This window comes from Panthera tigris, chromosome E2, assembly GCF_018350195.1.
Source record: "Panthera tigris isolate Pti1 chromosome E2, P.tigris_Pti1_mat1.1, whole genome shotgun sequence".
Taxonomy (NCBI): Eukaryota; Metazoa; Chordata; class Mammalia; order Carnivora; family Felidae; genus Panthera; species Panthera tigris.
In genome coordinates, this window is record NC_056674.1 from 20,581,181 (window position 1) to 20,596,119 (window position 14,939).

The 14,939-nt window shown below is 38.9% G+C and overlaps 1 protein-coding gene across 4 annotated transcripts in view; it reads right to left on the reverse strand.

The window, feature by feature from the left end:
- Nucleotides 1-1,996: 1,996 nt before the first annotated feature.
- Nucleotides 1,997-14,939, reverse strand: part of ZNF507 (zinc finger protein 507) — a 47,190-nt gene continuing 34,247 nt past the window's right edge. For all 4 annotated transcript variants that reach the window (XM_042968449.1, XM_042968451.1, XM_042968452.1 and 1 more), the window contains 2 exons: nucleotides 6,705-6,839; nucleotides 1,997-6,589 (listed from right to left, as the gene is read on the reverse strand). In XM_042968449.1, the coding sequence (XP_042824383.1) occupies nucleotides 6,214-6,589; nucleotides 6,705-6,839 (511 nt within the window). In that variant the 3' untranslated portion in view covers nucleotides 1,997-6,213. The remainder of the gene's footprint in view (nucleotides 6,590-6,704; nucleotides 6,840-14,939) is intronic.

Genomic DNA, 14,939 nt, shown 5'->3' on the forward strand with positions numbered 1-14,939 from the left:
TTTTATTTTCTGAACAAAGGATAAAGCCGAGGAATCGGAAAGATGGAATGGTTGAGTCTGAGCTTATGGTCAAGGATTCATTATTTTCGGATTTGTATATCTCAAACTCCAGCTACCTATGTAATGTCCTTCCCAAACAAAGGCCCCACGTACCTCAGTATTACCCTAGAAGCTTCTGTCATACATCCAGTTTTGCCAACTTTTACAGGATGGTGCCTTTACTGTCTGCATTCAGTGACACTTGGCGTAAACGTGGCTGGGTTAGGAAGCAAAAAGACACCAGCATTTGCTAATTTTGTCATATACATCTAAGAATTTATAGGAGATGCCTAAAATTAAACTCTTTAATTCCAGAGAAGATCTACTATGATCTACTTTTGTAAGGCAAACAAGTGAACATGATTACCCATTACTGGAAGAAATAACTCCGTAAATGAGAAAATCAAGTAGGTCATCACCTCACAAACACTTCATGGTTCGATGAGAAAACGAGACACAGCATATTAATGTGCCATCACAAAAGTGGGGTCGAGTCCCCCAACACAATATACAAAGTGGATTCTGCTGCACAGGTAGGACTCTGGCAATGGCTCAAGCACCTTATAGTCATTTGGATCCTGAGATATAAACCAAAACACATGACCTGAGTAAGCCTGTCATATGGCCCCAGTTAAAAACTTTTCAAAGAATTTATGGGGCTGAAAATGGTCATTTTATGTCTTTGCTGACAGATCTGGAGGACATGTAGGTCAAAAAGTACTGCTGACTGTTTCTTGGCCGGTTTAGTCAATAGATCTACACGAAAGCCAACTACCGCCTCCATGAATCTGGCTTTTATCCGTTACAAAGCGGTACATCAAAGACTCTTTTCTGTGTGTCCGGGATTACTGAAGTCAGTTGTCACCCCAGTTGAGTGGATTAGCTGCCATGGTTGCCGTGCACCACAGCGAGACATGTCCCTGGAACTGCCACAATCGGCGGTGGTGCCCACGGCTCCAAAAGGGCGAGGCAGGGAGGGCACCAGCAACACCGCAAGGTTGGCAGGAGGAAAACAAGACAGTACTTTTTATAGCAGCATTATTTAATCGTGCACTGTTATTTTAAACAAATTGTGTTTGGCTTTAAAGAGCAGAGACGATGAAACAGGTTAAAGTCATAAATTATGGATAAGGGCTGTGGAAAAACAGGAAGACTTTATAAAAATTACGGGGGGAGAAATAATACAACTTAGCTAGAAAACAGTGCTATAAAAAGCTTTCTTTATAAAAAGATTTTTTCTTTCTGGTAGCTTTAAAGCACGGATCGCACCATTATTCCTCCAGGTCAGAGGTCAGCAGACAGAAATTTTCTATGGAACTATTTACCATCAAACAAATAGTAAGTAATCTGGGCTTTGTGGGCCATCCAGTCTCTGTCACCACTACTCAATGCTGCTGTTGTACCTTGAAGATAACCACATGCAACATGTAAACCAATAAATACAGCTATATTCCAAGAAAACTTTATTATTATCATTAATTTAATGTTTATTTTTGAGAGCGAGAGAGAGTGTGTGAGCAGGGGAGGGGCGGAGAGACAGGGAGACAGAATCCGAAGCAGGCTCCGGGCTCTGAGCTGTCAGCGCAGAGCCTGATGCGGGGCTCGAACCCATGAACCGTGAGATCATGACCTGAGCCGAAGTCAGATGCTTAACCGACAGAGCCACCCAGGTGCCCCCCAATAAAACTTTATTTACTGGTTTTTACCAGTGGCAGGCTTGAACTGAAGCAAGGGATGTAGTTTACTAATCCCTCTTCTAGACTAGCACCGTCCAGCAGAAACATTACATTAGCCACCTGCGTAATTAAAATTCTTCTAGTAGCTACATTGGGAAAAAAGTGAATTTTAATAGTACATTTTATTTAACCTCAAATATCATTTCAACATGTAATTAATATAAAACTATTAATAAGATACTTCACTTTTTGTTCTAAGCCTTCAAAACGGTCGTGCATCGTATACTCACCACATGCCAGTCGTATTTCAAGTGCTCACTGGAAACAGCAGCTAACCAACTGCAGCCGATGTTCTAGAAGTTCCATGATGGGATTTCTACAACTAACCTGGAGTTTAGTGACAAAGTGTTGGCATTTGGGTCTTAAAAGATAGGGGGTATAATTACGTTGCCTCTAGGGAGACAGGAGAGCGGATTATAGCTGTTGGGAAGAAACACTTGGCCTCTCGACTCTAAGCTGAGGTGGCCCAGGATAACCAGACCAATGACACAGTGAGACCATGTCAGCTTCACCTCTCAATGCAGCCAACAAAGCTAACTGGAGAACGTATCTGATGTAGACCACAAAACGATCAGGTGTGAACACACTATTGTCGTTTCGGGCCTTCCATAAAGAATGCTAACTGTCATGAATACAGCTAGTCTCCAGCACTGGCACTGTAGTAGAACTGAAAGCACAGAAAAATGCAATTTGGGAGAGAAAATGAAGAACCGAGTAGTAAGGGCAAAAAGCTTCAAAACCAGAGTGAATGTTTACAGTGATTAAAACAATCTAAGTACTTTTTCAGTCATCTCTGTGTAACAGAGCTGCATGCTAGCCAGCAATAGCTGAAGAAGTCACCCAAGGGTAATCAGAAGCCATAATCCTAAGTTCAACCCTTGGGAGGCTCTTCAGTATTTAAACCCCACTTTCCAAGTGACCAAATCAACATTTCCAAGATAAAAATGATAAAAACCTTTGGTGATAAAACTTCAGAGGCGAGTGTTTTTAACAAAAAATTTATTACCAAAATACAATATTAAAGTCAATACATGACAAACTCCTGTAAAGCAAAATAAATTATTCTAACATTGTACAGTATTTCCAAAGGTAGTTAAAGAAGCACTATAGACCTTGCTTCACTGTTTGTTGAACAGATGAACTGTTCTACCATGAACACGATCCTAGAGTTTTAGGCTTTAAGGCATGCAGCTCGATGTGCAGGATAATTTTACAAAATGCAAATCATCCTATTTTAATAAGATACAGTGTCAGAATTAACTGTAGTCTTTACATGTCAGTGTTCCAGAAATTTTTAGACTTTGGCTATAGAAGCAATGCCATAGTGTTACACAATACTTATTTCTTAAAAAAATACATGTATTCATGTCCATGAATATCAAACTCAAATTTCTATTAAATATATTTTATAGAATATTACTTAGAGCACCTTGCTGTACAATAAAAAAAGATTAAATAAGTGTCTATGAAAACTAAAAATATAATAAGTCTCGATAGAGAAGCCTGCTTGTCTTTGTCAAGCCAAGTACATTGTGGGAAGATACAATGTAAACATGGGTGCCCACCATCTGCTTTGTGAGAAAAGAGAAAATAATAATGAAGCCACCAACAGCTACCTCGAATAGGATGAGAGGATCTAGAACGAAAGCTTCTGCCAGCGTCGTTGCAACGCACTGGCTGCACACAGAACTAACGTCTAGGGATCCACTGGAATACAGGCCTGGGACTGTTAGAACGCTGGGGACACCAACCACATTCTGGACTAGGAGTGAGTGGGAGAAAATGTTGACCCTTGGAAAGTATTACTTGTGATGATCAGAACGCAACGCACCGTCTTCCGCCCTCCCCGCCTTTGCCTTATCCAGTCAGTTTCTTTTAAAGACTAGTTTTACTATCAAATCTTACAACTGTTAGGTGTTCAGAGTGGGAAACAAATACTATGATCTTTATATGGCAAAAGATCTAGTACCACTAGATAGTTATTCCTATGAAGGGAGTCCCTGATGATTATTCTAATACCTATCTCTTTTACAATTAACATTGCATACTCAGCCTTCATTATTACTTTTAGAAACACTCAATTGTTCTTGGTGGAGACACTGTTAACTTCAAGCTCGCCACAAAATGGTCACAGGAAGGTACAGAACACCCATGGCATATGGTTCTTCCCAAAGCCCCACAGAAAGCTTTTGAGGGCATTTTAGGCCAGAGTCAGATGAACGTTGAAAGGTTTGGAACTTTTGGGTGAATTTTTTCCCACGAGCTAGGGAAATTTTAAATTCATGATTCCAAATGGAAAATTTAAGTAACAATCAACGGAAATGGGTTAGGGAACTGAAGGTTATTTAAAAACTCACTATGAATGCTTTTGGGATTTTTTTTTTTTTTTGGTCATTAGTATTTTCCAAATGATTACATGAAATTAAAACCAAGGAACCTTTATAAAACAAAATTCTGCTAATAAGGGTTAATTTTCAGAATGAGCGGTAAGAATGGAACCATTTATTTACTTAAACATGAAATGAAATAGAATTGTCTTTTAATTCTGAAAACAGGAGAAAATGAACATAAATCCACATGCAGTGAATTTGGGTAATATATATAATTGGTATATATAAATTCATTTTATGTTTTTAAAAACCACCTATCAGAAACGGATTAACTCTCATAAATAAAGCTACCTAAATCAAACAGCTGGCAATTACAACCGATTCTGTTTGTTTAAATATCATCATCAAAATAAGATGTAGAAAAAACTGAACAATGTTTCAAGATGGCCTGGCCCCACGTAATAGTTCCTGATGCTATCTTAAAAATATTAATTCATTCAGTCCACACCTGGACTTGGGGAAGGGAATTCTTTCCTAAAATGTGTCTACAGAGTAATCAATGTCTTCTAAACTTATCAGACTCACAGCCTCAGCTCTAGAACATGTTAGAGATCAAGTTCAGAAAGAGCACCATGAAGACAGTGCACTGCTCGGTGCACCAGCCTTTGACTTGTACGCAGAATTTACTTCAACAAAACAACACAAAGATAAATGATCAGTACTACAGAAGCAAAACCAAAACCACCCCTGTTCTCTTCACTTTGAAATACATTATAATACAAAATGTGTAATTAATGAGAAGATTACATGTATTCGATGGCGAGTTTTAATGCAAAAGCACTTGTAGTTGGTTGTCCATATGTCCTATTGCACACTAACAAAACGGAACATCCTAGACAGGAGAAACCCTGTAGACTTGCGCCAAATCGCCTGTTATTAAAAGTTTTATAAACAACCTGAATGTTTACTATAGTTTAGCCACATTTGATTATACCTCTTATGCTAAGTATAACTAGATTAATAAACTCCAGGCAGTAAAATCTCAACAGCAGTACTCATTTTAAGGGGCCTCTGAATTTCACCTCTTGTCCCTCAAATGATTTTTATTTAAGAGTTCCAAAGATTTCCGAGGTCTGATGATCAAATGCCAATCTTCACACTTGGCTGCTTGAATAGACCTTTGAGATGAGACACTTGGTCTAGTTCAGAAGAGAGGGTCAGCCTGTGCAACTACGGAGAAAAGTGCGGTGTTCCGTCAAACCTGGAAAGGGCCTCTGGGAAGGGTGCTGTGCTAAATGAGTTCCCGTTTTCACACACCTTGCGATTTGGTTTGAGGCTGGTGGGAATTCACCTATTTTCTCCTTTGCCCACAAGACATTCACTGTAAATTTAAGACAACAATTTACTTCTTAAATGCCTATTTACAATCTAGATTTGGATTCAGAGGTCTCTTTCTGTTTTAGGGAGAAATATATCCTAGATTGAGTATATGATTCATTCCTATCGATTTGGGAAAAGATTTGGGTAGATCATTTCACAGCCCTCTGGTGATCTTTTCCTTGTTGACTCTGCTGGTCACAGTGAAAAGCCCTCAGAGAGCTGCCTCCCGCCCCTCACGAGAGGCCCGGCCCTCCACAGCTGGCATGTCCGAGTTCACAACAAAGAGAACTAAGCTCTGCTTAAGATGTGACACCTTTGGAACAAGAAGTTTTAGAAGTTCCGGAAAAGCTGTTTCTTAACTCTTTTGTTTGCATTTCTACACTACATTAAGGTTTGAATAATAAATACACCCACCACTAAGAAGAGGTGACAGGGCAAACACAGGGTTACATTTTTGCTTCCTCCTCAACCTACCTCCCCTCACTCACGATACTTGAATAGCATTCCCACTTATCCATTTGGAATTCTTTTTATTACACTGCAAATTTGATTCCAAAGTCATATCTGTCTTTTCTTCAAAACAAACAAACAAACAAACAAACAAACAAACAAACACCCCACACCAACTATTTCTTCTGTGTCTAGTAAGTTATTTGATAGCGCAAAGGTGAACCTGTGGTTTAAAGGGTTTCTCTTCTACCGTGTCCCTCTTCAAGGAGTTATTCAATCTAATTTGTGTTTAGAGTTGTGTTGTGGTCCTTACTTAGGATGATGTTTACGATCTCACCCTCATGCTCTTTCATATGATCCAAGAGATTTTCTTTGCTGGTAGATTCAAAACCGCAAATACAACAACAGAAGAGTAAAACACAATACTCCATGCCAGGAGGGGCCAAACTGGAGTTTTTTTCTAAACTGTATGAGGTATTACTCGTAGGGCTCAGTTTCTCGTTGTCGTTGGAACCTACAACTTCGCCGGGGGCCTGGGAAATCAGCTCTGAGGCTGACACCAAGTTTTCAGAACTTCCAGTGACAGGATCGGCTCGATCGGCTCTGTCCTCACTGCTGTTTAAGAGCATCTTTCCAGGGGATCTCCCCAGAACTCTTAAAAACAAAAACAGAACACACCACACCTTGAGTTGGTTATCACATAAGCCTGGCAGATTCAACCCTCACTTTGGTTTACATACAGCAACAAGGAAAGGGACAGGATAAATACCTGCCGCTCTGTGAAATGGCATCATTGATAGCCTTGTTTACTTGTTCGTAGTTGTAATTCTGGTCACTTGCATGCTTCCACATGTGAGACTTCAAAGAAGGAGGATGGCTGCACACGTACCCACACAGAGAACATCTGAAAGACACGAGTGAGTCAGAACCATCCCCAGCATCAGTTAAAGACAATTAAGGAATTCCTTCCCTGAAGCCTTATGAGACATGGTATTTCACTAAACCTAAGATGTTACTGATTGTAAGTGACATATTGATTTCAGAGGCTAACGTGTCCTAGAACAGATATCCTAGAATTGATAAAATTAGGGATTTTATATTGCAAAAAAATTATTAGAATCATGACAAACATCCTAGATTACTTTGGCTATTACAGTATTTGGAAAGATTTCTAATATACTAACATACAAAATCTTTGCTCTAAATTATTTAACCACACACAGAAAGAAAAATACACAAAATCGATACTCTCTATACCACTCTATTTCTCAAGAAAGCAAAAAGGAATTAGATAATTTTAACAAGAACTCTGCTTGTTTACAGATCCACACAAAATGGAAGTAGTAGTCCTGAAAAGCATCAACAATTTAAGTTTCATAAATAAAATGGATAATTAATCATCTTAAAAACGTTTTCTATTCAAAATAACATTTTGTTCCCACATAATTGGCTACACTTGGTAAAATCTGAACTGAATGAAACATTTAAAAACAAGTAAAAAAAGGAACGGACTCTCTTTTTGAATAGACTCTTCCAGAACGCTTGTAGGTTTATGCCCCCTTTCTCCGGCACCCAGTTCCCCATCTTAGTAACGTCTTGCATCAGTGTGGAGTATTTGATACAAATGGTGAACCAATATGGGAACATCATCCATCATTAACAAGTCTACAGTTTACACTAGGGTTCACTGTTTGTGTTACACGGTTCTCTGTGTTCTGACAAGTGCATAATGTCACGTATCCACCATGATAAATCATGAAGAGTAATTTCTCTGCTTGAAATAGCCTCGGTGCTCTGCGTGTTCACCCCTCCCAATCCCCGAATCCCTGGCAACTACTGATTCTTTGCCTCTTCCAGAATGTCCCACAGATGGAATCATACAGTATGTAGTTTTTCTAGACCGGTTTCTCTCATTTAACCATACACATTTAAAGTTCCTCATCTCTTTTCATGGCCCAATAGCTCTTTTCTTATCGCCAAATAATACCCCACTGTCAAGATGTACCACAATTTGTTTATCCATTCACCTACTGAAGGATATCTTGGCTGCTTCCCCATTTGGCAATTACGAATAAAGTTGCTATAAATATATACATGCAGGTTTTTGTATGGATAGGAGTTTTCATCTTTTGGGTAAATACCTAGGAGCAGAACTGCTGAATTGTATGATAAAATTATATTTATCTTTTTGGACAACTGCAAATGTTTTTAAAGATTTTATTTTTAAGTAATCTCTACACCCAACTTGGGGCTTGAACTCACGACTCTGAGATCAAGAGTCTCAAGCTCTAATGAATGAGCAAGCCGGGTGCCCTGTAAATACCTAAGTAGAAGCCTAACAAATCAGGTAACTTACTTGAACCCTTCACAGTAAGAGACACGGTCACTGATAATGAAGCACAAAGAAAATAAAAAGCACAATAGGGAATAAATAAGACAACTAAATACGGCAAGGACTAAATTCTTCCTCTAACCCACCTTCCGCTTTACGGTGGGTTCAGCAGTGTTATCTTTTAATACAGGTCCTGAGACATCAGATCCAAGGCCAGGGAAGGGCCTTTTACCTCAGCAAACACCAAGCTACTTAAGGGCAATAAATGTGCATTTCTTAGAAGAATTTCCATAAACTCAAACATAAAGAAGATATACGATTTTCATTAATACGCAGGCAAATGCATCACACCCATAAGCCTGGAAGATGAGTAAGTCTGATCATGCCATTTCTGTACCGGTGTGAAGAAGGGGAAACGCACAGACGGCGTGCAGAGTACAAAGTCTGGAGAGCAACCTGGTAGCATCTGTTAAGGCTGAAGAGGCACACACCTGTGACCCTGGATCTAGGCGGCTATGTGTCCACAAGGACACATATGCAAGAAGCATCACTGTAGCCATGAACATTAAAAAAAAAAAAAGACAAAAAAGAATGCAACTCACAACCACTGTTTTTCCACAGCACAGTGGACATAAAATGGTTTATTTTCATATAATGGAACATTATGCTGTGCTTAAAAGAACTGGATGTATACTTATTACCATGAATTGATGTCAATAATGGTCAGTGAGAAGAAAAAGTTAAAAAAAAGATTTCTTTGGTGTATCATTTAAATAAACTGTTAAAACATCAAACCAGTATATATTATTAATACATACACACATGTGTAAACACACACACACAATAAAGTTTTAAAAAACGGTAGTAAATGATATATATTAGCATCAGCACAACAGGAAGGAAGGGCAGAACAAGTTTTAGCTGTCCCTGTTTTATTTCTTCAAAATGTGGTAAAATGTTTGAAATGTTTTATTACTGGAAATATTTTTAAGACCGTTATCCCATTCTCTTCAAGACTTTGTAGCCTGGGGGCGCCTGGGTGGCGCAGTCGGGTGAGTGTCTGAATTCGGCTCAGGTCATGATATCGTGGTTTTTGAGTCCAAGCCCCGCGTCGGGCTCTGTGCTGACAGCTCAGAGCCTGGAGCCTGCTTCGGATTCTGTTGTCTCCCTCTCTCTCTCTCTGCCCCTCCCCCATTCGTGCACATACTCTCTCTCTCGCTCCCAGAAATAACAAATAAATAAACATGAAAAAATCATTAAAAAGAAAGACTTTATAGCTTGCATAATTTTATTACTGGCCACACACAGAAAACTAATTTTAATTCATTTTATTTTGCCCATTTATATCTATCTTTGGACCCATCCATCTCAATAAATCTGTTTCACTAACATCTAGAAAAGGGCCAGCAGTTGGTGATCACGCCCCCCTCCGTGCCATTCAGCTCAGTGTCCCTATGCGACTGCACTAGTTACACCATGCGATGAATGTGCTGAGTCCCTGGCTCAAGCGTTTCTGCACTGGTCCCTTGAAAGTAGAGACTGCCCTTTGGGGCGCCTGGATGGCTCAGTCGGTTGAGTGTCCGACTTTGGCTCAGGTCACGATCTCGCGGTGAGTTCGAGCCCCACGTCGGGCTCTGTGCGGACAGCTCAGAGCCTGGAGCCTGCTTCAGATTCCATGTCTCCCTCTCTCTCTCTTGCCCCTCCCCCCGCTCATGCTCTGTCTCTCTCTGTCAAAAATAAATAAACGTTAAAATTTTTTTTTTTTTTTTTTTTTTTAAAGAAAGTAGAGACTGCCCTGCACCACAGTGGCCTGGCACTCAGGTCTACACTGAGCAAGTAGGAGTGAACAGTCAAGGCCAACAGATGCCCATTCGTTCCTTCCCCCTCAGTACTTTCACCAAGTACAATGCCTTCACACATGTCAAACACCTACGTGGTAACTGATAATATGAACACCTTTATATTTATATTAAAGAAAGGAGAAATATAAACTCTTGACTCTTCAGATTACTTTGCATTCAGGATCTGCCCTGAAACCTCACTGGAAAACTCTGTACCCAGAATGAACCACACAATGCTGCACATCAAGCGTCCTCTGAATGGAAAGTCAGGCTTATGCAACGAGAATTTCATACTTCTGAGAAAAATGGGTCAAAACACAAATGTCAGAAATTGCAAATTTATCCCACGGAACATCTCCATTATTACTCAAAACTTTTCAAAGTAAGAATAAATTGTTCAATTAAATAATTATCTTTTTTTTTTTAAAGCAAACTAACTTCAGAATAGCTTTAGCTTTATAAAAAAGTTGAGTTTCTCCTATTATTAAAATCTTTTATTGCTAAGGTATATCTATCATAAACAAGGAGCCAAAGTTGATACGTTATTATTAACTAAAGTCCATACTTTATTCAGGTTTCCTTAGTTTTGTCCTTCAATTCTAGTCATCACATATCCTTAGGATCTTCTAGACTTTAACGTTTCTCTGACTTTCTTTGTTTTTAATGACTTGACAGATTTGAAGAATACTGGCCAGGTATTTTGTAGAATGTCCCTCAATTTGGGTATGTCTGAGGTTTTTCTCATGTTTAGACTAGGGTAATGGGCTCCTGGGAGGAAGACCCCAGAGGTATAGTGCCACCCTCGAGCCTCGGCACAGAATACCGTCGCAACATGACCTAGCACTATTGATGCTGACTTTGAGATCGAGTTTCTCCACAGGAAAGTTACACTTTCTTATCCCCTCTTCCCATACTGTATATACTTTGGAAGAAAGTTACCACCTACCGACAGTAGAGTTATCTATATAAATCACTGGGAATTCTGCACAGGGATTTCCTCTATTCTCACCCATTTATTATTCAATCATTAATGTCAGTATGGACTCCTGGTTATGTATTTTGCACTTTCGGATATAATTTAATACTACATTATTTATCTTATTGCTGAGGTTACTGAGGGCTCCTCCAGGTCCCATGTCCTGCTGACATACTCCCATCTTTTGTTTGTCGAGCACTTTCCTTACTTTCTGGCACCGTAAGATGTTCCAGGTTCACTTATTTACCTAGAGATCAATCATTTCTCTAAGCCATTTCTCTTGTTACTTTTATTAGTATTCGAAACCAAGATTTAGGTGCTGAATGAATTGCTTTATTTCTATAAATAGTTTCCGGATTTCAAAAATTCACTGTAGGAAATTAGAAATCTACAAAGAAAACAAAAATCACCTATAACCTAACCACTAGATGTAACCAATATTATCATTTTGATGTTTATTTCCCAGTCTTTTTTTTTTAATGTTTACTTATTTATTTTGAGACAGAGGGAGAGCGAGAGAGGGAGAGAGAGAGGAAGGACACACACGTAGGGGAGGGGCAGAGAGAAAAGGGAGAGAATCCCAAGCAGGTTCCATGCTATCTACCAACATAGAGCCTGACACGGTTCTCGATCTCACGAACTGTAAGATCATGGCCTGAGCCGAAATCAGAAGTTGGACATTTAACTGACCAAGCCAACCAGGTGCCCCTTTCCCAGTCTTAAAATGCATATATTTATAAAACTGTGATCATGCAAGTTGACTGTTTTGTTAATATTCCCCGATGTAACTTAAATTTTCTATGATAAAATATTTTACAGCTGCCCACAATTCTATTCCTGGAAGCAACTGGTGACATTCAATCCACAATTCCCTATCATTTTATGCAAAAAAAAATATAATTCTAAAAATGACAATCAGGAACTTCTGGTTTCCGGTTTAGTATATAAGACTGGAAATTGCCACTCAATCCTAACAAGTAAAACACTGAACACACTGAAAAGTCAACAACCCATCTTAGATCTGTAAGAAAACTGAGGTTACAGGACACACCCCTGCACCCCAAACTGGAAAGACCTTTTACTCCTAAAGGAAGTAGGGCCGGAACAGGGCGACCTGAACAGTAATTGATGATTTGCTGGCAGCTAAGTGTAGACAATTAGGGGAAGTAAACGTGTGAAGGGAGGGGCACGTGGGTGCTGGCTCAGCTGGTTGAGCATCCAACTCTTGATTTTGGCTCAGGTCACGATCCCAGGATTGTGAGATCGAGCCCTGTGTTGGGCTCCACGCTGAGCATGGAACCTGCCTTAGAGTCTCATTCTCCCTCTCATTCTCTCTCTTTCTCCCTCCCTCTCCCTCCCCCTCTGCCACTCTCCCCTGCTCTAAATTAAAAAAATAAAAATAAAAAAAATGTGAAGGGATGCAATCATACAGGATCCTCCACACTTTTCTGAGTTTATCTCCTATAGTTCTACCAAATTCTTACTGAATGTTGGAGAAAAATCCAGGTAGAGGGATAAAACAACCACTTTGAAATATGCTACAGGATTCTGTCTTTAACAAGGTCTACCCCTAGGACAAACATTTAACCAGAGCCTAACCTGCTGGAGTTTATTGGAGCCTCACCGACCTGAAGAAAAGGAAATGCCCGATTCCAGCCCATTCCAGCTGTCTTGTCTCACCAAAGGGATGGGGGACTCAGTAGCACACGTAAAGTTCAGTCTAGAGGCACAGACTCACTAAAACGCTGAGACCTACTAATCACAGGACAGTAGACTATTTGCTCTCCCCTCACAGGTTACTCACTACTAAAGTGCTATTCACAGCAGTGCCTTTTACCTAATACATCATGCCTGGCTACCTAGAAAAAATTACAAGATACATTAAAAGGTAAAAACCAAACTTTAAAGAGAGACAGCAAGCATCAGAACAGACTCACATATGGTAGGATATTGGAATGATCAGATTGGTGATATAAAACAACTAAGATTAATATGCAAAGAGTGCTAATGAATAAAACACACAGTGTGCAATAACAGATGGGTAATGAAAACAGAGATAGAAAGTCTAACAAAGAACCAAAAAAAATGCGAGAGATAAAAAATATGTAACAGAAATGAAGAGTGCCTTTAATGGTTGAGTGCCTTTAATGGTCCTATTAGTAGACTGGACTTCACTGAAGAAAGAATTTCTGAGCTTGACGGTATCTCCATAGAAATCTCCAAAACTGGAAAGCAAACAGAAAAAAGACTGGAATACAAAATTTACAACCCAAAGGGGCATAACATATGTGTAACAGGAAGAAGAAAAGAGAAGGAACAGAAGAAATATTTGAAAGAACAATTACTGGAAATTTCCCCAAATTAATGTCAGATACCAAACTACAGGTCCTGTGAAGCCCAGAAAACACCAAGCAGAATAAATGGCAGAAAAACTACACCCAGACATATCATTTTTGAACTACAAAAAATAGAAGAAAAAGAAAAAAATCCTGAAAGAAGCCAGAGGGGGAAAATACTTTAGATAATGGAGCAGAGAGAAGAATTACATCTGACTTCTCAGAAACCAGGCAAGCAAGGAAGAGTAAAATATTTCAAGTATGAAGGGAAAAAAACAACCAACCTAGAATCTGCAGCCAGTAAAACTATTCTTCTAAAGTAAAGCAGAAATAAAGACTTTTTCAGACACACAAACAACCTGAAACAATTTATTGCCAGTAGAAATGTTAGAAGTACCTTAGAAAGAAAAATGATATAGGTCAGAAACCTGGATATACATAAAGAAAGAGCATCAGAGAAGGCATGAGAAGATTAAAAAAGAAAAACTTGCTTCTTATGCTTAACTGATCTAAGGAATACAAGTTTGTTTAAAATAACAGCAACAATGTATCTGATTACTGATTACGTATGCTCATGTATGTGTACACACACACACACACACTTATGTTTAAATGAAATTAACGGCAGAAATGATACAAGGGATGGTAGAGAAAAATTAGGATTATTTTAATATAAGGTACTTGTACTACCCATGAAGCTGGTATAATGTTATTTGAATGTGGATCTGAACTAGTTGTAAATGTACATTCCAAACTCTAGGGAAACCACCAAGAAAAGAAATGTAACTGATCCGCTGAGAAAGGAAAGAAAATGAAATCATATAACACGCTCAATTAAAACCACAAAAGGCAGAAAAAGAGCAGAAGAGAAAAACAGGAGCAAAGAATGAGGGAAAGAAATAGAAAATAGTATCAAATATGGTAGATACAAATTCAACTGTATCAATAATTCTGAATGTCAGTAGTCTTACAACGCCAATTAAAAGACAAGTTGAAGTGGATTAAAAACAAGAACTACATGCTATCTATAAGAAACTCATTTTAAATATAAATACACATAGAGATGAAAAGTAGATGGATGGAGATACATATACCACACTAATATTAATCAAAAGAAAGCAAGAGTAGCTATATTAATTTTAGACTAGGCAGACTTCAGAGTATGGAAAGTGATCAAGGAAAAAGAGGGCCATTACATAATGATAAATGGGTCAACTCTCCAAGACAGATGATACTTAACATGAATGTGTCAAACAACAAAGGATAAAACTATATGAGGCATAAATAAACTGACAGAACTGCAAGGAGAAACAGATGAATCCATTATTGTAGTTGGAGACTTAAACACCTCTCTATCATGAATAGATCCAGCAGACAAAACTGAACTCAAGACCACCATCAATTAGCTGGATATAACTGACAACTGTAGACTACTTCACCCAACAACAGAATACACATGGAATGTTCATGAAGAAATACCATATTTTGGGCTGTAACACAGCTGAACAAATTTAACAGA